Genomic DNA, 27,705 nt, shown 5'->3' on the forward strand with positions numbered 1-27,705 from the left:
AAGCTTCCTGCTTCTGCTGTTTCCTCAAACTCCTTCAGCTTAAGATATTCAATATGCCAAGGTACCATATTTTGGGGTAGCATGTCATGAACCCCATCAGGGGAGTATATTGTATGAATCGTATATAAAATTGTCTTTCACACTTCATACTGAAAAAAATAACTCCCCTGGTTATACAATTCTCAAAAATCTTTGCGGCAGGTAGTACGTGCTGTCCTGGCATTCAGAGCTGCAGATGGAGAACTCAGTTCGATCAGTCAGATTAGTAACTGATTGTGGAGGGGATGGAAATGAGGGTGGAGGAAAGAAATATTTTTTCTTCTTTTTTTTTCCTGTCCCCTCTACCTCCCAAAGATACACAGTAGCAGGGGTGGCAAGAAGGAAAAACTGCAGAGATATTTAGAAGTCTACAGGAGATGTAGAGTGACTGTTTTGGAAAGCAGGTGAGAAAGATCTAGGGTGGCTTCTACATTTCTTGCTAGAGTGACTTGCTCATCTTGCTTCAAACTTGGATTCAAGATGAATGTAATAATACATTTGAGGTTATCCACCAAGCCCTTCCTCTCCGTGATCATCATGTTTCAATTTATAACTAGACTGTGCCTTTGGGGTCATTGAAGTCCCCACTAACTGGCCTCTGTAATTCTGGAGTTTGAGGTTTAGCAATTCCTCTAGACACCCCTTTTCTCAGTGGCTGTCCCCCCCCTTTTTCTTTTTGGCTGTGTTGGGTCTTCTTTGCTCCACGTGGGCTTTCTCTTGTGGTGGTGAGCGGGGGCTACTCTTTGTTGCAGTGCGCGGGCTTCTCATTGCAGGGGCTTCTCTTGTTGCAGAGTACAGGCTGTAGGCGTGCGGGCTTCAGTAGTTGTGGCGCACGGGCTTAGTTGCTTCGGCATGTGGGATCTTCCTGGACCAGGGATCAAACCATGTCCCCTGCATTGGCAGGCGAATTCTTAACCATTGCACCACCAGGGAAGTCCAGTGGCTGTTCTCTTTGAATTTTTATTGTATTTTAGCCAAATCTCTGTTACCACATCACATTGTATTGTAATTGAAAGAGTTTGCCTGCTTGTCTATCTCCTAGGGACCGGGAGCATCTCAATAGGCATAGTGATATATCCATTTGTGTACCTTCCATGCTTGACACTGAGATGAAATTAAGGCATAGGATTGATGGCCATTTACCAAAAATAAATAAATAAATACACTAGCAAAAAAAACCCCTTTCAAATACAGGGCGTTTGTGAGATTGCTGTACCTGAAAGCATTTTAATAAAGACACACACAACTGAAGCCGAATCTTTAAGATACCTTCACCTGCTTAGTCATTCATTCATCATTCATGTATTCATTCACTCATTCACCGACACCGTATTGAGGTACGAGGCACTGGGCTGGGTGCTGGAGACAGAGACGAATGGCAACACGCAGCTTCAGAGTCGCTCAGGGAGTAAAAGAGAAACTGCATTTTACTGGTGGCCCCATTATCTGCCCCTGAGACCGTACAGATTGGTAGAGAACTTCAGAAGGCAGGCCCTAGGCCTCACTGGTTTCGCAGGCAACTAGTAGGTAGTTGTTGCGTATTTGCTGAGTTAAGGTGGGAAAAACCCTTGCATCAAATAAACGTTATATCGAAGATGACGAGAAATGAACATCTAATTTTATTTTTAGAAAACATCCAGAAGCAGCAGTTTTATTCCAAGAGAACGAACACACACCACCAACATCTCAGCTCAGAACAGTGGTCCCCTGAAGTTGATGTGGAATGCAAAACAGAAATTTACTTCTATTGGGACTAAACTTATCCAAACAAGAGCGTGAGAGTCCGAAAGGGTCAAAGGTGGTCAGGGTTTAGAAATAACGCAGCCTCTGTGTGGAAAAGTCTGTAAGCCGCCATGAGACTGGCTGAGAGGGAGCCCGTCTTAGCCGCCAGAAGGTGACCCTCTCAACTGGGCCGAGGGAGGGCGCGGGCACATTTGAGCCCTTGTCCTTGAAGGGCACTGAGCGAGCCAAGGGGAGGGGTGGGCGGGGCTCGGATTTCCAATCACAATAGAGGAAGCTCAGAGGCGGCCGAGGGGCGGGCCCCGCCTCCTCCTCCCTCCTTGCGGATCCTGCGCTGAAGGAGACGGACGCTGCTGACTTTGTCTTCTCCGTGCGACCCTTACCGCCGTCTCGAGAACTTTCTCTCCCCGGTAGGTTTCTGCTCGGGACCCTGAATCCTGGCTCTCGAGCAGACTGGGTGGGACGTGGAAGGGAATCCTTGTGTAGCAAGACTGGGGGAAGGACCAGGAAGGACATCTGCGCTCCCGGGCCTGTAGCCCTGAGCATCCGGACTCGGGTTGGGGCGGGGGCCGTGCCCTGGGCTGGGGAGCGGGGCGGAGGGGCGGCGACCGAGCCCCGGCCTTTGTCCGCCACGCTTCGGGGCTCGCCGCCAGCCCGTGGTCCCCCGGGGGACAGACTTGTTGCATTTGCAGGTAATCCCGGGCCCTGCGTGTCCTTGATGGGTTCATGGCGGCCGCATCACCCGCGGTGCCTGCTGGCGGGAGCCCGGACACGTGCTTGAGGAGCTGGGGGAGGGAGAAGGGGCCAGGTAACCCGTGAGGCTGGCGGATCGTGAGCCTGGGGATTGGCGTCCATTACCACGGGAATGGAGAAATGCCCGGCTTTTCGGGGTTGAGGGTGAAGGACGATCTTGGTCCTGCCCTCTAGCCTCTCCCAGGCTGCGGCACACGCAGCCCTTCCCGGAGCGATGGGCCGGCTCGTTTCTGGCCTCTTTTCTTGGTGCTTCGGGTGCTTTATTTGCCAGCTTTGGGTGTTGAGCGTGAGGAAGGCCTAGACTTTTTCGCCCTAGAGACCTTGTCCGGGGAGATCCGTAGTTGCTGCCTCCCCTTGTGACCTGCGCTCTGCTCTGCGGGCGACAAGAGGAAGAGGTGGCCCGTGGGTGGCCTGCACAGCCGCTGCAGCTGGGGCCTGCGGGGATAGGAGGAGGGGAAGAGCCGGCGCTTACTAGTGAAGGTATCGCACGGCAAAACTGGGCTCTTTAAAAGGTTAGTCTGGGGGCTTCCCTGGTGGCGCAGTGGTTGAGAGTCCGCCTGCCGATGCAGGGGACGTGGGTTCGTGCCCCGGTCCGGGAGGATCCCACATGCCGCGGAGCGGCTGGGCCCGTGAGCCGTGGCCGCTGAGCCTATTTTAAAAAAAAAAGGTTAGTCTGCAAAGTGGAGCTTTGTTGCTGAACTTAAAGCCCTGGTTCATTTCTAATGATTTATATCCACAGAAGGGGCAGGAGGGTGGGAATGTAAAGGACCAAACACGAGGTAATTTTTACCCTGTTTAGCATTCTTTTCCCTTACAAGCCACCACTCTGGTCTTGAGGCAGTCCTGTGTATAACATAAAACATTTTCTTCTAATTTCTTACAACTCCTGTTAGAACCCCTGTTAAGAGGGGAAAAAACAAAATTAAATTGCTTTTGCTCTAGAAAGATCTGAGAGAAAATCTGTACTTCCTCAAGCTTCTACACTGTCATTTCTGAAATTCCCCAAATAGTTCAAAAGGTCTATCTGGACAACTAATCTGTATTTCTATAGCAGTCTTTCTGGAGTTTTGTTTTCTACTGCTTTACTGGATCCTCTGTATACCTAAAGGATCTTAAACAAACCAGCTAGTGAAAATAACATAAAGAAAATCTGTGCATATCTGTTCACCAAGAGAGGCGGTATCCTTCTGATTCTGCGTAATATGCAGGACATGTGAATTTCATTGTTAAGGTCATCTATTTGTGGAGACAGTTGTACACCATTGTATATTTCTTTTTTCTCTAGCACCCAGGAGAAAACTGCAAATAGGCTTTGTAAAGGCAAAATAATCTTTGAGTTTAGTCCCTCACGTTTGGGGGAAGACAGTTTTTTGGGAAAAAAATAGCTATAGAATGAAATAGTTGTTAAAGTTATCTCCAAATCAAGTACTTTATTCCAACTTGGAGCCTTACCAACTCTTACTTAACATATACAATTACTAAACTAGGTTTTGTTACTTAGTCCTTTGCAGATGAGAAACAAAAAACGAGAGGGAAGCAGGGGTACAGTTTGAAACAGGGACATTGTCCTCTAAGTTAACAGTTTAGCATTAAAAGTAAAAGGCAAACACAAATACTATATAACGGGTTACAATTATAAATGATACTTAATTCTGAAGAAAGGGCTTTTTTATGATCTGTACCCTCTTTGTTTAAGAAAGCAGGTTGATACAATAATTTTGCCTTTTAGTTATCCAGAACACTCAGCTGGTGGCACAGATGAAATTGGTGTTACTGTATAAATGTTTTCTAACAGTTTCCATTTTTTTAACTTTTCGTTTTTGGCTTTTTCTTAATGGCTGGAAAGAAACTCACTCAAAGGCTGATATTCTCCTAATGTGACCCCCTGAAAAAAAAATTTAATGAGTACCCACCTTCCAATAAGCTTCCAAGGTGCACTAAAAGGAATTCAGAGTGATATTTTCTGCAGATTTTGTATAAACATTATTCATCACTGTTGGCACTGTATTTAAGCACACATAGTATGTCCAGTACACTGTGACAAATTTTAAGTGAGACTTCAATAGAAGAAGAAAATAGAAGACCCAATTGGTCCCTATCTTCTAAGAGTGATAATAACCACTGGTAGTAGAAATTATATTCATAACTGGCCATTCTTTTAGCCCAAGCTTAAATATGGGTTAATACTGGGCTCTAACTTAAATAGTTACAAATAAATACTTTATAGGGGTCATAGAAACAAATCCACTAATCTAAATATAAATATTATTCATGTTGTTTAGCCAGTAAATGAATGGCCACAAGACAAAATTGTTACAACTTTGTTAAATACTATTAGAAAAGCAAGCACAGGCTGAAGAGACGGACCCAAATTTAACGGGCTTCAAGGAGGTTTTTGTCTTGTTTTTTGTTAATGGGTTAACATGGTTGTTTTTTTTTTTTAAACATCTTTATTGGAGTATAATTGCTTTACAACATTGTGTTAGTTTCTGTTGTATAACAAAGTGAATCAGCTATATGTATACATATATCTGCATATCGCCTCTCTCTTGCATCTCCCTCCCACCCTTCCTATCCCACCCCTTTAGGTCCTCACAAAACACCGGAGCTGATCTCCCTGTGCTATGCGGCTGCTTCCCACTAGCTATCTATTTTACATTTGGTAGTGTATATATGTCCATGCCACTCTCTCATTTCGTCCCAGCTTACCCTTCCCCCTTCCTGTGACCTCAAGTCCATTCTCTACATCTATGTCTTTATTCCTGTCCTGCCCCTAGGTTCTTCAGAATCTGTTTGGGTTTTTTTTTTGTTTGTTTTGTTTTTAGATTTCCATATATATATGTTAGCATACGGTATTTGTTTTTCTCTTTCTGACTTAACTTCACTCTGTATGACAGACTCTAGGTCCATCCACCTAACTACAAATAACTCAATTTTGTTTCCTTTTATGGCTAAGTAATATTCCGTTGTATATATGTGCCACATCTTCTTTATCCATTCATCTGTCGATGGACACTTAGATTGCTTCCATGTCCTGGCTATTGTAAATAGAGCTGCAATGAACATTGTGGTACATGACTCTTTTTGAATTATGGTTTTCTCAGGGTATATGCCCAGTAGTGGGATTGCTGGGTTGTATGCTATTTTTAGTTTTTTAAGGAACCTCCATACTGTTCCCCATAGTGGCTGTATCAAATTACATTCCCACCAACAGTGCAAGAGGGTTCCCTTTTCTCCACATCCTCTCCAGCATTTATTGTTTGTAGATTTTTTGATGATGGCCATTCTGCCTGGTGTGAGGTGATACCTCATTGTAGTTTTGATTTGCATTTCTCTGATGATTAATGATGTTGAGCATCCTTTCATGTGTTTGTTGGCAATCTGTATATCTTCTTTGGGGAAATGTCTGTTTAGGTCTTCTGCCCATTTTTCCATTGGGTTGTTTGGGGTTTTTTTTATATTGACCTGCTTGTAAATTTTGGAGATTAATCCTTTGTCAGTTGCTTCATTTGCAAATCTTTTCTCCCATTCTGAGGGTTGTCTTTTCGTCTTGTTTATGGTTTCCTTTGCTGTGCAAAACCTTTGAAGTTTCATTAGGTGCCATTTGTTTATTTTTGTTTTTATTTCCATTTCTCTAGGAGGTGGGTAAAAAAGGATCTTGCTGTGATTTATTTCATAGAGTGTTCTGCCTATGTTTTCCTCTAAGAGTTTTATAGTGTCTGGCCTTACATTTATGTCTTTAATCCATTTTGAGTTTATTTTTGTGTATGTTGTTACAGAGTGTTCTAATTTCATCCTTTTACATGTGGCTGTCCAGTTTTCCCAGCACCGCTTATTGAAGAGGCTATCTCTTCTCCATTGTATATTCTTGCCTCCTTTATCAAAAATAAGGTGGCCATATGTGTGTGGGTTTATCTCTGGGCTTTGTATCCTGTTCCATTGATCTATATTTCTGTTTTTGTTCCAGTACCTTACTGTAGCTTTGTAGTATAGTCTGAAGTCCGGGAGCCTGATTCCTCCAGCTCCGTTTTTCTTTCTCAAGATTGCTTTGGCTATTTGGGGTCTTTTGTGTTTCCATACAAAGTGTGAATTTTTTTTTTTTTTTCAAAGTGTGAATTTTTTTTGTGCTAGTTCTGTGAAAAATGCCATTGGTAGTTTGATAGGGATTGCATTGAATCTGTAGATTGCTTTGGGTAGTAGAGTCATTTTCACAATGTTGATTCTTCCAATCCAAGAACATGGTATGTCTCTCCATCTGTTTGTATCATCTTTAATTTCTTTCATCAGTGTCTTATAGTTTTCTGCGTACAGGTCTTTTGTCTCCCTAGGTAGGTTTATTCCTAGGTATTTTATTCTTTTTGTTGCAATGGTAAATGGGAGTGTTCCCTTAATTTCTCTTTCAGTTTTTTCATCATCAGTGTATAGGTATGCAAGAAATTTCTGTGCATTAATTTTGTATCTTGCTACTTTCCCAAATTCATTGATTAGCTCTAGTAGTTTTCTTGTAGCATCTTTAGGATTCTCTATGTAGAGTATCATGTCATCTGCAAACAGTGACAGCTTTATTTCTTCTTTTCCGATTTGGATTCCTTTTATTTTGTTTCCTTCTCTGATTGCTATGACTAAAACTTCCAAAACTGTGTTGAATAATAGTGGTGAGAGTGGACAACCTTGTCTTGTTCCTGATCTTAGAGGAAATGGTTTCAGTTTTTCACCATTGAGAATGATTTTGGCTGTGGGTTTGTCTTATATGGCCTTTATTATGTTGAGGTAAGTTCTCTCTATGCCTAGTTTCTTGAGGGTTTTTTTTATCATAAATGGGTGTTGAATTTTGTTGAAACCTTTTTCTTCATCTATTGAGATGATCACGTTTTTTCTCCTTCAATTTGTTAATATGGTTGATCACATTGTTTTTTAAAAATACATTCTGTGCTCTAGAATACCATTATGCTCCTTTTAAAATGTATTTTAGTTCAAACTTGCAATAGTAACATTACAAATTCCCACACAGGTTTCTCATGTGGACACATGTATAATATTTTGATTATTTTCTTTCAGGGCACAATGGCAACTCTTAAGGAAAAACTGATCGCACCAGTTGCAGAAGAAGAGGCAACGGTCCCAAACAATAAGATCACTGTAGTGGGCGTTGGACAAGTTGGTATGGCATGTGCCATTAGCATTCTGGGAAAGGTACGTACTTTCAAGAACACCATACATACTAATGAGAACCTACTGTATAGCACAGGGAACTCTACTCAGTGCTCTGTGGTGACCTAAATGGGAAGGAAATCCAAAAAAGAGGGTATATATGTATACGTATAGCTGATTCACTTTGCTGTACAGCAGAAACTAACACAACATTGTAAAGCAACTATACTCCAATAAAAATTAATTCAAAAACAAAAACAAAACAACACCATATGTGATAGATAATTTCAGCATGTGTATACAGTCTCTTTAGGTATATGAGAATTTGATTGTATCTTCAAAAGATAAGTTGTAGGCATCGTGATACTTCACCTTTAAACACATTAGCATGTATTTCCTGAGAGAATGACGTTCTTCCTATCTGACACAATAGAGTTACTGTGCTCAGGAAATTTAATACTGATAAAATGCTATTATCTAATATATAGTACCCACATTAAACGTTCTCCAACTATCAAAATCCTGCCTTTTCTCCCCTAATCCAAGATCATATTTTTATATACTTGTCATGTCTCTTTCTTCTTCTTTAATCTGGAACGGAGCCATTCTTTGTCTGTCATGTCATTGATACGTTTGTAGAGTCCCCATCGGTTCTGTAGAATGCCCCTCAATTTATGTTGGTCTGATGTTTCCTTGTAATTGGGTTCAGGTTAGGTTTGGGAGGTGGGATGGTGGCACGTCCTTCACAATGCATCACAATTTTGTCTCATGACTGGTGGTGCCCAAGAGTCCTCTGGTTGAAGTGGTAACTGTCAGATTTCTCCACTGCAAAGGTCAGTTAACCCTCTATAGTTAATAAATAATCTGCACAGTCGCTTTTTGAGGTCATGGAAAGATCCTGTTATTCCCCTCAGACCCCCACCCAGTCATTTTATTTTGAAATGATTTCAAATTTACAGAAAAATTTGCAAGACTATAAAAAAAAATAAAACTTCCATATTCACTTCTCCCATGTTTACCAATTCTGAACATATTTGTGTGTGTGTGTGTAGGTGTGGGTACATGCACGTGCACACACATGTATGGACTTTTTTCTGAACCATTAGAGAATAAATGCAAATGTGCTCTTCCTTTCCTTCTGTCTGTCAGAGTACATTTCCTCAAGATAGGACATTCTCACATAGTTCAATTATCAACATCAGATTTCACACTGACAACATGCTACTAGCACCCTCTACTCCTCCAGATTATATTTTCCCCAGATACCTCCATAGACTTTTAGTTTGCTTCCTGTATTCTTACTTACCTCGTTGAATTGATCCTTGTTCTTTCTGAAGGCTGTCTTAAATGTTTTTTAGGGGAACCCCTCCCCTAAATGCTGCCTGGCCTTTAGTAGAGCACACTGTCCATTTGTATTGTATGTGAAGGCTGCTTGAATAACTCCTAGCCAAGCATATTTCTATTTACAAAATTTAACTTCTAAAGCAACAAATTCTGAATCTTCACTGAGGAAAAAGTCATCAAAGAAATCAACTAAAATATGTAGTGCACACCAATGAAAGTTTTATTCTTTGGCATTTTTTTCTTGCTAGTTTTCATTGGCTGGGTTGCCCTGATTTAGGAGAGCTGCTTCCCAAATTACAGGAATTTAAATAATCACAATTTAGTGTTCGTCCTTCATACCAGTAAAAAAAGTATTCCAGCTTACCTTTCTTTTAAAATACGTACCATGTTTGAAGTGCTTTGACTAAAATGCTTCATTTTAAACAACAATCTCAAGAAACAGGAACTGTTCATATCCTGTTTCCAGATGAGGTAGCTGTGGCTTCATTAGATTAAATGGCCTGCCTGTTGTCACACAGCTGGTAATGGTAGAGCTGTATTTTGAGCCCAGGACTCTGAACGCTTAACCGTAGTGACTCTGCAGTTTCTTTTCATTCTATGCTAGTATTGGGGCAATTAAAGACGTGTATTTTTCTTTTAATTGAAGTATAGTTGATTTACAGTGTTGTGTTAGTTTCAAGTGTACAGCAAAGTGATTATTCAGATATATCTTTTTCAGATTCTTTTCCATTATAGGTTATTACAAAGTATTGAGTATAGTTCCCTGTATAATACAATAGGTCCTTGTTTACCTATTTTATATATAGTAGTGTGTATATGTTAATCCCAAGCTCCTACTTTATCTCTCCCATCCCCCCAGACATAAATGTATTACTAAAACACTAGCTAAAGATTTTTCATTCCTCCTGCTAATCTCAGAATTTGGATTTTCAGGAAACTATATCTGAGCTGTCATGATTCTATAAGGAGTACCTCGCTGATTGTTTTAAGTGTAAATCTAAAATCCACTTGGGTGAATAATTTAGTTGAGACTCTCCTCTCTGCAGTTATATAATACTTTGGCCCAATTCTAGTGATTGAGAGAACAGACTGGGCCCCTAACACCAGTAGGAATCTTCCCATTGAGCTGCTGTGAAGGAAGGACTGCCTTGTTGAAAGACCATTTTATTAGTCAGAAGTGTTTAAATCTTCTTTTAGTGGGGAAGAATTAGAGTCAAAGTTGTTATTACTCTTTGGTAAGGATTATAAACCCCACTGGTTCAATAAGAAAGGGAACTAACAGTGCTATTGTGTCAGGTGTCTGCCTGTTACCTTATTCCTCTAGAAAAGTTCTAGGGGATATTGTCATCTCTATATTACTGTTGGAAAAGGACAAACTCAGAAAGATTAAGCCCCTTGATTAAGATCTCAGAGATCCTAAGTGCCGGATCCAGTCTCTGAGTCCATCACCAGTGTGCTTTGCAGAGGACACACACTGCTTTGGCCCAGAAAGTGAACAAAGCTGGGGCACCAGGGACAGGTTGAGAAGGCCCACGCCTTAACCGGGCCCGTGGAGGCAGCTGAGGCTCCCAAGCACAACGTCCACCATCACAAAGACACTGGTGTTCTCTGCTTCTCTTGCACGCTCTCCCCAGCCTCATTGCCAACATGGAAACCATCGTGAGCTTTTATAAAAATAGCTTCCCTACTTGGAACTTTCTGATAGTGTAACAGTGCACGTCAACTACACGCATACGTAATATGCAATGAGGCGTCAAGGCTCTTTCCCTGCCTGTCTCTCAGAGCAAGGCGGGGTGCACACCTCCGGGGGGCGCCTTTCCGGTGCAGTGTGGTGGTGCTGTCTCTGACTTTTCATCTCTTACCTTCTGCCCGCTTTCTTCAAAACACCAAGCTCATGGCTGCTTAAACCCTTTCAGTACTTGATTTCCCTTCCCCTGGAATGACTGCTCTAGACCATCAGAGTTCACTCCCTCCCATCATTCACGTCACGCTTTTGCGGGCAGGCCTTCCCTGACTGTCCAATACCAAGTAAGCGTCCTTCCCTTCCCTTTAACTTCACCCTGCCTTGCCCTGTTTATAGCACTTCCATTATCAGAGTCATCTTAAACTGTATGCTTCACTCCTGTTCCCTTCCTGGTACACTCCATGAGGGCAGGCACTCTGCCAGATTTGTTCATGACTGTATTCCTCATTCGTAGAACAATGCCTGGCACATTCAGTAGTAAATATGTATTAAATAAATGGATATTCCCGCTCTTACGAAGAAACTGCACTTACAGCTGGTCAGATTTTGATCATAGCTTTTCCTTTTTCATGGCTTCTTCTGCCACCCCTGCCAATCACGAGCTCTGTGTTTTGGCTGCGAAGATCCCATCATGTTGTCAAGGTCATACAGAGGTTCCATGCAGTTATTCCACCCTTAGCCTCTGCAGCTGTTTTTGGTTTGAGTGTCTGTTCTTGATTCAGTCAACTGTAGCCACATTCTTGTGGTACAAACCCAGCATAAGGAGTCTCTTAGAAGGAGCAATGTAATTACATACTGCAAAGTAGTTTTTGCCGTGCAAGACTTGGCCTAAAAGTGAGACTTAATTAGAATTTGGTGTCTGTAACAAGAATAGACAGGTTAATGTAACAGACTCAAAGCCCAGAAACAGGACCAAAGAGTATTTAACGAAAAGTGGCAATTCCAGAGCAGAAGAAAAACAAATTATTGAATAAATGGTGTTTGTGCATTTAGCTAATTATTTGGGAAAAGTTATACCTTTTCCTCCCACGAAATGTCATGCAAGCTAAACACTTGAATATAAAAATGCAGCCATGAACTATTAAGCCACTGGCAGCAGTAATTTACTAGCTAAGAGGGCCAAGAGGTAGATGATGGCTATGTCTTGTCCACATGGAGCTTTAGATTAAGAGACAATTTTTGTAGTATGTTAAACAAGGTTCCAGCAACAATGTTCTTGGCTTCTAACTGATCTCGTTCCTTAATAAGGTACTGCTTTTGCGATGAATCTAACCCTTGATGTATCAAACATTTTAAAGTATATTTGCAGCGTAAGTGGAATATGCGTATGGCTGATCTACACTATGTGAATGCAGAAGGAGATTTCTTTAAGCCAAAGTGTCAGTACTTAGTCACACATCTTCTATTTGCCTGCCTCCCACTGGGAGGATATTTAGTCCCACAGATGCAGCTAAATTCAGCGCTGCAATTATTTTCTCAAAGTGTTGGATCTCTTCCTTCCTTGCCAGCTGACTGTGTACTTCGCAGACAGTTCTCTACCCACTGAAACAAAACACAGGATCTGAGATCCTGTGACATCCTTTTCCACTTAAGCCCCAAATTGTTGTGCCCTGTTGACTTTCACAGCACCCATGTGATGCTCCCAAAATGAGAGTGGCATTCCTGGTGCTCAGGACCTTGACGGGACGGTTACGACATGCTCTTGTATGGTTTTAGGGCTTCCAAAACACAAATGAGGGTTTTGTGTGGTCTTGTCAGAGGCTGCAGAGGAACGAAACCATTTTTAAAGTGTTGAAACATGAGTTGAAGTGAAAATGGGTGAACATTAATGCCAGTCTTTGACATACATGGAAATGAGAAAATATTTACCAAGTAACCCCCACCCAGCTCATAAAAGGGTAATTTCAGAAGCTTGCAAGCGAATCACTTGCTTGGAACTAAGAACACATTCAGTCACAGGGAGGCTTGAGTCTCAGGGAAACCCTCACAAGCAGGCCTACTGCGGCTCACTGCTTGAGGCCAGCTGCCGCTGGACTTCTAGAAACGGGACAGTGTTCATTCCTTGGCTCCTGTGGAGAGCGGAACCTGCTTTGTTGGCATCTTAGCCTGGTCAAGTTTTCTTAATGGCTGCCTCACCTCTCTTTGCTTCTCCCTCCGCTGCTCAATGCCTTACTGACCCCTCCAGTTCCACCCTGGATTATTCTATCGTAGCCTTCAAAGTGCTTCCTGAACCCCAGTTACTTAACGCTTTTTTCCCATCAACACCCTTTACCCTTTACCTAGCTGATCTCACTATCCTTCAAAGAGGTATTTGCACTGTTAAGTGTCATATATCATATTAAGCTAATTATTTTGCTAACACCCCGGTTTTTTGCTAAAACCAGTAAAGGCCACGACTCGGGTGATGTTTCAATGGGAAGGATAACTACTTTTTAAAGAGTTTGTAAATTATGAGTTTTCACAAGACAGCCAACATTAAAAAAGCTGAAAAGTTATTTAGATGCAATTAGAGTGACACCCTCCTCCCTTCATATTTCTGAGAAGAAAAGATTGACTTGCTGAAGAATGGACATGATCATTGATTTACGGTTTTTCTTGGGTTGGATGGCACAGGTGACGGTTGGAATGGAAAACAAGAGAACTCTGAGACTGGGCAGGTTTGGGTTGGTCATGCATCGAGAATTCACTAGCCCCGGACCCCTGTGTCCATGACTCCTTCCTTTCCCCACCAGGATATTCGAGTCGGTCAGAGCCAACCTGAGGATTCCCAGCTTCAACCAGGGCTTCAAAGCCAGCTCTAAAGTGAACTCAACCTCTTGATGGTTTGAAACTAAATCTGCCCTCTCAAAAACCCCTCCAAACTGGGGGGTGACCTTCGGGATGGACACACTGCCCAAGGTTGTTTCTAGGTCTTTGTCTCTTTTCCACCACCATCCCCCATGAATATGAAAACTTGTGTACCCTGAGGCCACTGTTGAGCCCCGCTGGTTTCATGTCTGCAGATTCTTTTTTTTTTTTTTACATCTTTATTGGAGTATAATTGCTTTACAATGGTGTGTTAGTTTCTGCTTTATAACAAAGTGAATCAGTTATACATATGCATATGTTCCCATATCTCTTCCCTCTTGCGTCTCCCTCCCTCCCACCCTCCCTATCCCACCCTCCTAGGTGGTCACAAAGCACCGAGCTGATCTCCCTGTGCTATGCTGCTGCTTCCCACTAGCTATCTACCTTATGTTTGGTAGTGTATATATGTCCATGCCTCTCTCTCGCTTTGTCACAGCTTACCCTTCTCCCGCGCCATATCCTCAAGTCCGTTCTCTAGTAGGTCTGTGTCTTTATTCCTGTCTTACCCCTAAAAACAAAAATAAACAAATGGGACCTAATGAAACTTCAAAGCTTTTGCACAGCAAAGGAAACCATAAACAAGACCAAAAGATAACCCTCAGAATGGGAGAAAATATTTGCAAATGAAGCAACTGACAGAGGATTAATCTCCAAAATTTATAAGCAGCTCATGCAGCTCAATAACAAAAAAACAAACAACCCAATCCAAACATGTCTGCAGATTCTTAAAGCAATTTGTATCATGCTCATCGAATGCCAGTTGGGTACCAGAAGGTGAAATTCTGAAAAATTGGAATCTTAATTATTAATAGTTTGTTATTTAAGACATTTTATCATGAAATTGTTTAAAGAGCACACCTAACTCCATGGTAAAATTCTTGTCTAGGTTTTTAGACATTGGTTACTTTGCCATTTCAACAGTCTCTGGCTTGTACCGGCAGCTGAGGTATCCTAGAGCGGCTTCCAGTCCTAACAGCTGTTTTTGTGTTTGTAGTCTCTGACTGATGAGCTTGCTCTTGTGGATGTTTTGGAAGATAAACTCAAAGGAGAAATGATGGACCTGCAGCATGGGAGCTTATTCCTTCAGACACCAAAAATTGTGGCAGACAAAGGTAGTCTCATTTCATGCCCAAAGTGATCAAATAATAAATTGATATCCTCACTCCTTTATAGAAGATCTGTTTTCCCATCCTGGTGAATCTAGTGTTGGTAGTTTCTCCTTTCCTTCTGGGTCCAATTCATCCTCAAAAACAAACATAATTGTTACCTCTGTAGTCCCTCTCCCACTGCCTTCCACACATTTGGTACATATAACATTTTAGGAAATTGGATCCTAATGCTTGTTTACACATACCTGAGAACGGGGATGTTTTAGATCTGAAACAAATATTGCACAAGGTAATTTGAGTGCCTTGAAGAAACTAACTAAATTCATATTCTAGCCATCTTTGTCCTGCATTAATGGATTTATGCTGTGACACTGTCACCACAACACAGCTGTGCCTACAGATGTAGAAATGTGGGCCCAAAATAATTCCTAACAATACTGCTAATAATAGCTGTTATTCATTGAAGTATTAGCATTTTGGGTATGCTAATGTGAAACTTTGCATATCTCATCTTCACAGCAACCCTATGAGAGACGGATACTATTACCTCCATTTTATGGAAGAGGAAGCTGATAAAGTATTAGTAACTGAAAAGTCACATAGGGACATGGTTTGAATCATCCATAGCTATTGAGTCTAATGACCACATCAAATCAAAATGTCTGTAATTTGGGAAAGGGTGCACTTCCTTGAGGAAAAAATAAAATATTTTCTAGAGAAACTCACTGCTAAAAATGAACAAGCTTCTTGGGCTTCCCTGGTGGCACAGTGGTTGGGAGTCCACCTGCCGATGCGGGGGACACGGGTTCGTGCCCCGGTCTGGGAGGATACCGCGTGCCGCGGAGCGGCTGGGCCCGTGAGCCATGGCCGCTGAGCCTGTGTGTCCGGAGCCTGTGCTCCGCAACGGGAGAGGCCACAACAGTGAGAGGCCCGCGTACCGCAAAAAAAAAAAAAAAATGAATAAGCTTCTTTAAAATATTGAGTGTTAGAAAGTAAATTCTAGCCAAGAACACTGGAGTGCCGTCCTTCCCTTCATAGATTGAATTAACATTACAAGTCTGCAGTTACCTTTAAATTGCTTTTTTGTTGGAGGGCTGCCTGTTGAACTTTGGACTCACTGTGTTTATGCTTTGTATTATTACTGACAGTATAATCTTCTCTAAAGCCAATAGCATTTTGCATTTGTTAGCCAGAAACATAATTTAGGCCCGTGCTTACTTCCCGGGTCCATTTCCTGAGCCAGTGTTACGGTTGGAATGTTTCCACATCACTCAAGGAGGAAGAAGCCACAGAACATTGGTGTTGCAACTCAACACCTTATACAGAAAATGTAATTCTCACGTACGTTCTGGGAGCTTATGTACAGATTCCTAGAGCATATTATACAACATGTTTTGATGAAGAGTTGTATGTAAAGTACTTTTTTCCCTCTCCTTCAAGATTACTCTGTGACCGCCAATTCCAAGATCGTGGTGGTAACTGCAGGAGTTCGCCAGCAAGAGGGAGAAAGTCGTCTGAATCTGGTGCAGAGGAATGTTAATGTCTTCAAGTTTATCATTCCTCAGATCGTCAAGTACAGTCCTGACTGCATCATAATTGTGGTTTCTAACCCAGGTATTACTATAATGCCTTAAGGTTCAGTTCTGTTAAATTCAAAATTTTGGATTTTTTTTTTTAACTTAAAGTCTGTTCTGGCGTCCGCTGGCAGGAACAATTCACGTGTCTTCTGTTTTTTGGCCACAAAAGAATGGTGTTTGCAAAACCAATGACACCGTCCCAGGCCACATGCTTAAGAATGTGAGAAGAGTTTTATATAAAGCAATTTCATTTGCTTGTTTTATCTGGCTTTTAAACTTTTCTATCAAGATTATCCTGGGATGCATAATGAAGCATTTGAATGTGACTCCAATTTGGGTGAAATATTTTAGCATATTTGACCTTCTGTTTTCCAGAAAATGCTTTCTAGTCTTCTTATTTATTTCTAAAATTCTTGAAAATTGAGTTGATTGAATTTGAAGAGTTTAAGAAAGCCATTAATTAGTCTAGGTTTAAAGATAGAAATAGACTGTATTGATGGACAAATACATGCTTAACATCAAATGTTGTAACTTGAAAACTTCTGGTTAGAAAGAATTGCATTTTTTCAACCCAAACAGTCAAAATTCACTCTCTGTTTCACACTTCTTTTGCCTACACTTTGCCATCAAGCTTACTATTTACTGGTGAGCACAGCAGATACAGTGATAAAATGGTGAAGCTACTAATTATCTCTGACTCTTCACATTGAGAAAAATTGTGAATAAGAGCCAAGAAAATCCTTATAATTTATGGGGGGTTTGTTGTTGTTTGTTTGCTTGTTTTAGCCGCACCGTGTGGCTGATGGGATCTTGGTCCCAGACCAGGGATTGAACCCCGGCCCTCAGCAATGAAAGCACAGAGTCCTAACCATTGGACCGCCATGGAATTCCCTAATTTATGGGATATTGAGAGCTGGGAGCCGGCAAGACCAGATATTATTTTAGTATTATTCTCTGTAATCCTGGATTAAGAGTTTCCTAAATAGTTCAACCTTGCCTGTAAAACTTCTCATAAATAGAGGGTGGCGGATAGATGTGGAACATGAATGACAAACAGGAGACACAGATGAACTTGTACCACATCCTGTGCTTAAGGCAGACAGTACTAACTGGTTATACAGCTTTTCCAGGTATAGCTTCAAAGTCTTAACCCTCCAGGGAGTCACTCCTACTGAGTCAAAGTTGCCAAGGAAGAGTTTACAATATCCAGGCCAAAATGACCTTAAAATATCTCAGCCGGTGTCTATATGTGAGAGTGGAGGTGGCGACTTGCCTTCCTTGTAAGTGCTGTGATCTCCTCTAGCCCAGCAGGTTTTAGCTTTGCAGTCTCTGTGCCACACAAGAATAAAGGCTGTGTCATAGAATTCCTTTCAATAAATAGTAGAAAATGTTAATACCCTGTATTATCACAGCTGTTTACTGAATGGTATCTTGTTCCCAGGGAAATTTATAGCAGCGTGCCTTGGTAGTTTAGTAACTGATAGCTTTTGGTTTCTGATGACAGTTGTTATAATCATGGAATGTTAGCATTGGAAGAAACTTAAGTGATGAACTAACTCAACCCTTTTTCTTTCCATATATAGTAAATTAATCTGCAAGACTCTTATTATTCTTGTTTCAAGTAATAATGTAAATAAAAACCGCAATATTGCATTTCCCATGTTTTACAATCTCTCTTACTATAAAACTTAAGTTTTTTGCCTGTCTTTCTAACTCCCATTATCTCTCATAATGAAAAGTCAAGTATTTACATCTTTCTGGCTGCGTCTTATATGGAGGATGGGGCAGTGTGAAAGGAGTAAACCAGGGAACCCATTAATTGACATAGCAGTTGAAATCAGTTTTGATGTACTTACATATATTATTTTTTAAATTGTTAGTGGACATTCTCACATATGTTACCTGGAAACTAAGTGGATTACCCAAGCACCGTGTGATTGGAAGTGGATGTAATCTGGATTCTGCTAGATTTCGCTATCTTATGGCTGAAAAACTTGGCATTCATCCCAGCAGCTGCCATGGATGGATTCTGGGAGAACATGGCGACTCAAGTGGTAAAAAAAAAAAGGACAATATTTACTGTGTACTTATGTGGTGTTCTTGCCATTCTGACTGTTTTGTTTGTTTTTACATTATATTTTCTATATTTTCACGTACTTCACATTACTAATAAGTAATTGTGGGAGGTTACTTTGATACTGACTAGGTAAATATCTGATTCCTCATCAACTTTTTGCCTTCTAAGTTTAGTATCCACTTATGATTCTTGCCTAAATAAATTATGATGGTTGTCAAACATGATATTCTAATTCCATCATTTCATCTTAAACATTGAATTTTATACATTGAATAGGCTTATGGTGTAAAACTGTCATAATCCAAAACATAATGATAATCTTTGTTTTACTAAATTCAGTTTTGCCCAATATGCAAGGGGCTATTTTCTCCCTAAAAGGTTAAGGTGTAAATTTTCCTTTGAATTTAGTGAGAGTTAGTACTGTGATTTTGGTAGAGTTTACTTTCGTACTGAAAGAATTTGGTCTTAAAATTATTGCATTGGTGCTTTCTTATATGATGATGCTGACTTTTTTTTTTCTGACACATTGTACCACTTCATTCAAGAGTTTCTCATGTCCAACGATTTTCCTGAATTTATATGCTATATAAAGTAGTACAATGTCTGGTGTACAGTAAAAACTCAGTGCTAGTTATCACAGTTGCTAGAAACACAAATCTGGAAGTGACCTTACATGTTGAAGATCCTTTAGCTGGCTAGTGGCATAACTGTAGCTAGAATCATGTCTTCTGATTCCTGTCCAATGTTTTATTTACTCATTACTGTGTCATTTTTTCCAAAACATCTCCCCCCCCTATTTCCGTATTGATCTATACTGTGTACATAAAATGAAAGAGAATTAAACTATGCTCACTTAGGCATGATTATGTAGATTTCATAGTCTTCAACAAAAACCAGGAAAATGCTGCAGTTTTCTCAACAGTTACCCTGAATTAGCAAACGTTGTGGACTGAAACATGGTCTTGTTTGGCCATGGGCAGCTTTGCCCTTCACAGTTGGTTCTGGCCTTTACCCCAGGGCTCTGCTCTTATTTTCTGAATCTAAGTGTTTTCCTTCAAAGCTTCCTAAGGAACACATGCTTATTTTTCAAGGTCCGGTTCAAACGCATATTTTTTGTAGCGCTTTCTGACATTTGATTTTCCCCTACATTAAGTAGACCCTTATTTATGTTTTATTACACTTTCTTCATCCCTCTGTAAGAACATATCCCATTGCTTTAGTGTCCTTTACTAACTGTTTCTCCTAGTAAATTCTCAACTTGTCGATGGTACAGAGCATATTTTAATCCATCTTTATATGCCTTTTGGCTGGGCAAGAGGTGTTCAGAATAGGTAACGGGGTGTTTTGGTGCGTCAAAGCCTCCAAAAGATATAGTCAATGATAATACCTTTGTCTGCTCTGCCTTTGGGGGCATTCTTGGAAGGAAATATTTGGTGCAGTTAAGACCAGAGCAATTCATTGTGGTTACATGGAGTTTCTTTCCAGAAATGGACTGAACTTAGAGCATGATAAGAGAAAATTAGACGACACTTGGGTCTTTTCCAAGAATTCTTTTGTTTTTTACTTCACTCTAGGAATAAAGGAGGCTTATATTTGAAAAATACGCAGGCAAAAAGTTAAGAATTCCTCAAACCCAAAGTTTAGAATAGTCCCAAACTAGAATCCCTTAGGAGTTCACAAACCTAGGGAAAGGCAAGAATTTCATAATGCCTGTAAGCTTTACCCAGCAATTCTGTTTGCGCCAAAACGGTTGAAAGTTAAAAGGTCAGATTTGAGGGCAAATGTCAGCCTTTGCAGGGAAGTATATTGGAGTCAGTTGTCACTGGAGCAGTAAGTGGGTAACTTGCAACAGGGGTGAAATCTGAACTAAGAGAAGAAAAGATTTTTTAAAAATAAGGTCAGAGATAGATAAAATGTTTGTGTATTTATTTTTTCCCCCGCAGTGGCTGTGTGGAGTGGCGTGAATGTGGCAGGTGTTTCTCTCCAGGAACTGAATCCAGAAATGGGAACGGACGATGATAGTGAAAATTGGAAGGAAGTGCACAAGATGGTGGTTGAAAGGTACGTAGGAGGGAGCTTGATTTAAGACAATTAGTATCATGTTAGACAAAATTGTGAACGCTTCCCATGGCTGCCTGTTCAGATAAACTTAAAAGTTTTTTGTTTGTTTGTTTTTTGCTTTTTTTCCTGTTTTTCTTTTTTTTAATTACTCTTTGTTTTGGGGGGGTGGTTTTTTATTATTTTTTCTTTCTTTCTATTTTTTCTGTTATATTTTTCTTTCTATTTTTTCTTATCTTTTAGATAAACTCTATATAATAGTAACTATGCAGCTATTATCTTCTGAAACAGGCAAGACTAACTTATACTGGTCAAATTTGCTATGCTGGTCCCCCTAGGGAAAGCAAATATTTTTCTAGAGAAATTCTATTGTAGAAGTAACAGGAGTGGGACATGGAATTAACAAGTGAGAAAGGCTTTCAAAATACCTACTGTTGACACGTAAGGTTGGCTTATTTAGAAAAGTAAACCTAGACACTATTAGTGTCATAATTGCGTTAAATAATACTTACTGATTGATTGCTGATAGTGTTTAAGCTGTGCTGTATTTATCTTTCCACACCCAACCAAGGATGTCCTCCTCTCCCTCTTTGAAACTGCCTTTTGTTACTAACTGTCTTCTCTTTCTATGACCTTCATGTTTATCCTAAAATAAGGTGTCATTTTGGACCAGAGTAAAGAATGTGGGCTTAGATTGAAATTCTAGCACTGACACTAACTAACTGTATAGTCTTGGGAAGCCATTTAACCCTTAAGCTGAATCTCAGTTTTCTCCTCTGTAAAGTCATAAGGTATTTAAGTTATTGTAAAAATTGAGTTAAATCACACATACTTATCATTGATAAGCATTCAAGAAACATTAGCTTCTATTTTCAGAGAATTGTTGTTGTAAGACTAACTGATATCTCAAATATGGATCATTTTGTTTAGTTCAACTTTATTTATTTTATTTTTGGCTGTGTTGGGTCTTCGTTGCTGTGCGCAGGCTTTCTCTGGTTGCGGCGAGCGGGGGCTACTCTTCGTTGCGGTGTGCAGGCTTCTCACTGTGGTGGCTTCTCTTGTTGCGGAGCTCGGGCTCTAGGCTCGCGGGCTTCAGTAGCTGTGGCTTGTGGGCTGTAGAGCGCAGGCTCAGTAGTTGCGGCACACGGGCTTAGTTGCTCCGCGGCATATGGGATCTTCCTGGACCAGGGCTTGAACCCATGTCCCCTGCATTGGCAAGTGGATTCTTAACCACTGCGCCACCAGGGAAGTCCAACCCTTTATTTTATAAACGAGAAAACTAGGGCTCACCCAGGTAATATAACTTGCCCAAGTTCTTTTAATCGGTGATAGATTGCATTAAATCCCAATTTTTTAATACCCAGTTAACTCCTCCTACCTAATTCTCAAGTACAAGTGCCTTTGTGGGTTTCAAAGGGTATAATTTGTGCTCAGAAAGTTGCCGGGCAAGGTGTTGCCAATACTTTTCTCTTAAGTTAGTTGGTCATGGTATTTTAGGTGACAATGGTTAGTGGCCTCAAATGGACCTGAAAATCAAAGTATATTTTGTTCTTTGAATGTGAAGGTTCTTTTACTTTCATTGTTCCCTGATTTCATTAATATCTTTGGAAATACTGATGTTTATGAATAAGAAGATTGGTTGGAAAATGTACATTTTAACTCTGTGACTTTATAGTCATTTATACAATAAACTACTTAAATTTGTCAAAGCATTTACATAGCACCTACCATGAAGTTTTAAAATTTTAAACATTTTACATATATATTAACCCATTTAACAAACTTATGAAGTAGATACCATTGTTATCCTTATTTTACAGAAGCAGACACTGAGACAGGTAGATTAAATAATTTACTCAAGATTACACAGTTAAGAGACAGCAGGAGTCAAACCCAAAGAGTCTGGTGTCAATTATCTCTTTTATGAAATTTTTTTTTCCTTAGTGCCTATGAAGTCATCAAGCTAAAAGGATACACCAACTGGGCTATTGGATTAAGTGTGGCTGATCTTATTGAATCTATGTTGAAAAATCTATCCAGGATTCACCCAGTGTCAACAATGGTGAAGGTAAACTGTTATAAAATATTATGATTTCTAGTCGAGTATTCTATATGTAGATTCATTTTAAGAAGGATGAGATAATGTCTCAGTCCACAGTTATTTTTTCATCTCAAAGTTTTATGGAAACCTTTCTCCTTTCCAACAGAAGTTTAGGACAATAAGAGCAAAAATTTATACAGACATTGAATGCATTTTTACATTTCTCCCTTGTATGATGTGGCAAATTAAATATTAACTCTGAATCTTATTCAGCATATTCTCAGATGATCATCTGAATAAGTTTAATAGTTTCATTTCAAGTTGGTATATTAAACTATAGATTGGCTTTGATGTATGTAGCATTCGATACCTTAACAAATTTAGTTTAATTCAAAAGCTATGGAACAGTTAAGTAGAAATTGATTATTTTAAAATAAAATTAAAATTGTATTAAAACATTGTCTAAGATAGTGGACTTATTTTCTACAAGTCAACAGCAGGGGTGAAAATGTAAGGGGGGAACTGCAGTAGATTCAAAGAAACTAAGAGGTAAATATAGAACTGTTGGGGGGGTAGAACACAAGTGTCAGATGTTTTGGGGGTTTTGTTGTTTTGGGGGTGTTTTTGATACTATGGCAAAAAAATTAAAAGCAAGTATGGCAAGAATTGGATAATTGCTGAGTCTTAGAGTGCATATATATAGGAGTTTGTTTATTCCCTACACTTTGGTGTATATACAAAAACTTTCGAAGTTAATTTAAAAAAATATTAAACTGACTTGATTAATATACTAAAATAATTTAATTAATTATGTAGTTAAATTGACCCTCTGAGTAATTGACTTAATACAAACCGGTAAAGTGTTTTGGGAATTGTATGATTTTTTTTCAGCAACTCTTGGGTGTTGCGAGAATCTTGCCTTTGAGTGGCATCCAGCTACTTTCCTGGACCTTGTAGGTTGGCTACTACCTGAAATTCTCTCCTTAACTAAAGAATTTTAAGAAACTTAAAATTTCATGAAAAGAAGCCCAGTGAGAACCACATTTGAATGTGATTTGAATTTGAAGACATAATCAAATTCTATTAAAGTGTATTGAAGCAGAGAGGTATCAGTAAGTTCAATCAAGTACATAAAATTCTAGTTTTATCATAGTGTGTACTTGTATATTCTATGTATAAAATCTAATTAGAAACACAAGTATTAGGGATATATAGGCCTGTAAGTGATAAAAACTAAAGAATGAGTTTATGCTTATCAAATTTCCTGCAGTTCTTCCTGTTCGAACTCAGTACCTGTGATCATTCTTACCTGTGGTTTCATTTCCTCATCTCGTTGCTTTTCTTGTTGTGGCAGGGGATGTATGGCATTGAGAATGAAGTCTTCTTGAGCCTTCCATGTATCCTGAATGCTCGGGGGTTAACCAGTGTTATCAGCCAGAAGCTGAAGGATGATGAGGTTGCGCAACTCAAGAAAAGTGCAGACACCCTCTGGGACATCCAGAAGGACCTAAAGGACCTGTGACTTGTGGCTGCTAGGCTGTAGAAACTTAAAACTACAGTGTGATTAACCACGAGCCTTTAGTTTCCATCCCTGTACATGGAGCACAGTCTGCTCTTATCTTCCAAAGTATGTGAATCTGGGCTCCCAGAATCAAAGCCCAAGCTTGGTTTAATGCTTGCAAGATGAGTCCTTGAACAAATAAAATTAACTATCGTAGTGTGCTTCTGTCTCTGGAATTCCTTCTTTAATGGTTTCTGAAAGATTTCAGTCTGTTTTTTCAAATAATCTTCCCCCCCCACATCATAAATTTCCCTAAAGTCTGTCATCTACATTCCATCTTCTTCTTTTGCCAAACAGCACTACAATTCTTTGTCACAACATGTACTATGATTTTGTTGTTGTCCTGAGAATGTGGTTACCATTTTTTTTTGAGGACTTTATTTTTTGGGGAGCAGGTTTAGTTTCACGGCCAAATTGAGAGGAAGATACAGAGATTTCCCATAACACTTGCTTCCATACATGCATAGTCTCCCGTTACCGACATCACTCACTGGAGTGGTATGTTTGTTACAGTCAGTGAACCAGCATTGACACGACATCATCCAAAACCCGTCATCTACTTTACAGTTCACTCTTGGTGTTGTGCATTCTATGGGCCTTACCATTTTAAGGTTACCACCACTGAAGAAAGAAGTAGAACCAATGGATGACATTTACAAGGAAGTCCATTTTATTTCTCTAAAAGGAAGAACCTCTAAAACAGCTTACTAAAGTAGGGATTAACTTTGTTAGAGTTGGTTCTATTTGATAATGAAGAAAAATGAAAGTTTGGACTGAATTATCCAGATCCAGGCTACTGGGAGACAGCATAATGGGAGGTTAAGAGGGGGACTTATAGCCGACTTACTTTAACAAAGAGTTTCTACTTTACATGTAATATCTGAGGGTCAGTTTTTTAGGTAGTGTTAAAAACATGGACTTTGTTATCACGTAAACCTGGGTTTCATTGATTAACTGCAATTTGGGGCAAGTTACGTACTTAACCACTCCTAAGCCTCAATTTTCTTAACCTGTGAAGTAGTGGTAATAATGGTACCTCTTCAGTATGGTGTATGAATTAAATGAGAACATGTAAAACTCAGCACAATGCTTGGTTCTAATAGTAAGCAAGTAGTGCTTACTGTTCTAAGTGATTTACATATATATTAACTCATCTAAGTCATCCTAACTATAAGGAAGTGTTTCTCCACCTTGGCAGTATTATTTGGGGCTGGAATATTCTGTACTGTGGGGACTGCATGGTGCATCATGGGATGTTTGGTAGCATCCCTAACATCTACCCACTAGATGCCTGTCACACCCCTCTCCCCAGTTGTGTCAACCCCAAAATGCGTCCTGGGGAGCAAAATCACCCCTGGTTGAGAATCACTAAAGTATTTGAATCCTCACTTTACAGATGAAACTGAAACACAGAGAGGTCGCACAGCTACTAAGTAGCAGATTTGGGGTTCAACCCAAGCATTGTAGCTCCTTAACCTGCGCTCTGAAGCACATTGTGCTGCTATTGCTGTAAATATTAGTTATCGTTACATTTCTGTATCTTTAGCATTTATAAAATAATATCAAAATCATTCTCTCATTTAATGCTCCAGCATACTATGAGGATATTATTATTATTGTATTACAGAAAGGCAGACTAAACCAGAGGTCATAAATACGTTTCTCAGGTCACATTTCCAAAATGACTCAATCTTACCTACTGCACAGCACAGAGAACTATACTCAATATTTTGTAATATCCTATAAGGGAAAGAATCTGAAAAAGAATATATATCTGAATCACTGGTGCTATATATTGGGTTGGCCAAAAAGTTTGTTCGGGTTTTTCCATAAGATCTTATGGAAAACCCAAACGAAGTTTTTGGCCAACCCAATACATGAAACTAACGATATTGTAAATCAACTATACTTCAATTTAAAAATATGACAATCTTTTGGGATGATAATCATACATCTAGCTAGATGTAAGGAGAAAGTTTATTTTAATTTATGTCTGTAATTCACTGTTCTAATTTATTTGTGAATACTGAATTTACAACAAGCCAGTGATTTCCAAGCTTGAATTTCATAGACCAGTTTAAAATTTTTTAAACTTTGTCAGGGATAGGGAATGAGTCCTTGTGTGGAAAGAGATAGGGGGCCTCAACATAGCCTTGCCGTCTTTTAATATTGCCAAATAAAGACATGGAGGGAAAAAGAACATATATTCTTACCATTATACAGAAGAACAGATTTTTTTTTTTTTTTTTTTATTTGCGGTACGCAGGCCTCTCACTGTTGTGGCCTCTCCCGTTGCGGAGCACAGGCTCCAGACGTGCAGGCTCAGCGGCCATGGCTCACAGGCCCAGCCGCTCCACAGCATGTGGGATCTTCCCGGACCGGGGCACGAACCCGTGTCCCCTGCATCGGCAGGCGGACTCTCAACCACTTTGCCACCAGGGAAGCCCAGAAGAACAGATATTTTAATGCCAAAAGAAGGAGAACACCATAATCTCAAATTTATCATCCGTCCTGGACCAAGAGCAGAAAAGCAAAACCCTTGTTCTGGAAGAGCCAAGAGCTGGAAGAAGTCTGGGCTCTTGGTTTTCATGGAGCTGCTCTACCAGCTACAGACTGCCTACGTTCAAGCTGTTTTTGCCTTAGGAGGAAATAAACGCCTATTGATGTTATTATGGGTATGTGTCTCAGCAGCCCAATTTAGTAACATATTCTGTAAGACTTTATTGGGAAAACCATAAGGCAAAACACCTGTTAGCAAATAACTTTTCATCTAATCAAGGAGACAGACATGAATGATAAATCGCAAAATAAGGTGCTGTGAAATCACCTTAGAAAAAAAACCCTGAGTCTTCACATACTCAGTTGCGGCACTGCAGTTGTCTTTTTGTTCTCTGGGGAAACATGAAAAATGGAACGCTAAGATTCCCTAGGAATAGAGGAGATGACCGGTAACACCTAACTAGTTAATTCATGGGTTCAGGTATTCCATAGATCAGTATCCAAAATACAACACTCATGGACTGTTTGGGACTGACATAGATCGTTTATCCATAAAGTTAATTTTGTCTCATATAATTTTAACATTGGAAATGACCTTGGCTCAAGCTATTCTGCAGAAGAGCCACTAAGTGCTAATCTGATTTACCTAAATGCAACCAAGCTAGTTTATAGAGCTGATCTATTGGTTAGTAGTCCTTCAAATTAGCTAAAACAAAACAAAAAGGAGGGAGGATTTATTGATGCACCTAACTGAAAAGCCTAGAAGTGGAAATGACATTAAGCAAGATTGTATTCAGGAACAAAAAAAATGTTACCAGAATTATCAAGATTTTCTCCAACTCTAACTTTTCTCTCCTTAGTATATTTATTTGATTTTCAGGTTCTGTGTGGTGGTAAAACTCCAGTCTCACATCCTCTCATACTCAGGTCTAGTAGAAAACTACCTACTGCTTTCCTAGAAACTCCAAAAAATATCTCATTGCATCCTATGGGCTCTCACTGAGTTAAAGGCATATCCATGGACAATGTAATATGGCAGATACAAGAGAACCGTAAACATCAACCACTTTCCTTTATACTAGAAGAAATTTAAACTTGAAATGGAAAACCTATCTCATTTCACATATCACACTAATGATAAAGGATTTAAAATACCTTGAATAAA

At 39.9% G+C, this 27,705-nt stretch overlaps 1 protein-coding gene across 1 annotated transcript; it reads left to right on the forward strand.

Annotated features, from left to right (window-relative positions):
* The first annotated feature begins 2,054 nt into the window (after nucleotides 1-2,054).
* Nucleotides 2,055-24,202, forward strand: LDHB (lactate dehydrogenase B). Its single transcript, XM_060166744.1, has 8 exons — nucleotides 2,055-2,189; nucleotides 7,591-7,725; nucleotides 14,613-14,730; nucleotides 16,168-16,341; nucleotides 18,185-18,358; nucleotides 20,325-20,442; nucleotides 22,384-22,507; nucleotides 23,835-24,202. Exons 2-8 carry the CDS (start codon nucleotides 7,597-7,599, stop codon nucleotides 24,000-24,002), a joined length of 1,005 nt encoding a protein of 334 aa, XP_060022727.1. The 5' UTR covers nucleotides 2,055-2,189; nucleotides 7,591-7,596; the 3' UTR covers nucleotides 24,003-24,202.
* Nucleotides 24,203-27,705: the final 3,503 nt, after the last annotated feature.

Source organism: Lagenorhynchus albirostris, chromosome 11, assembly GCF_949774975.1.
Source record: "Lagenorhynchus albirostris chromosome 11, mLagAlb1.1, whole genome shotgun sequence".
Classification (NCBI taxonomy): domain Eukaryota; kingdom Metazoa; phylum Chordata; class Mammalia; order Artiodactyla; family Delphinidae; genus Lagenorhynchus; species Lagenorhynchus albirostris.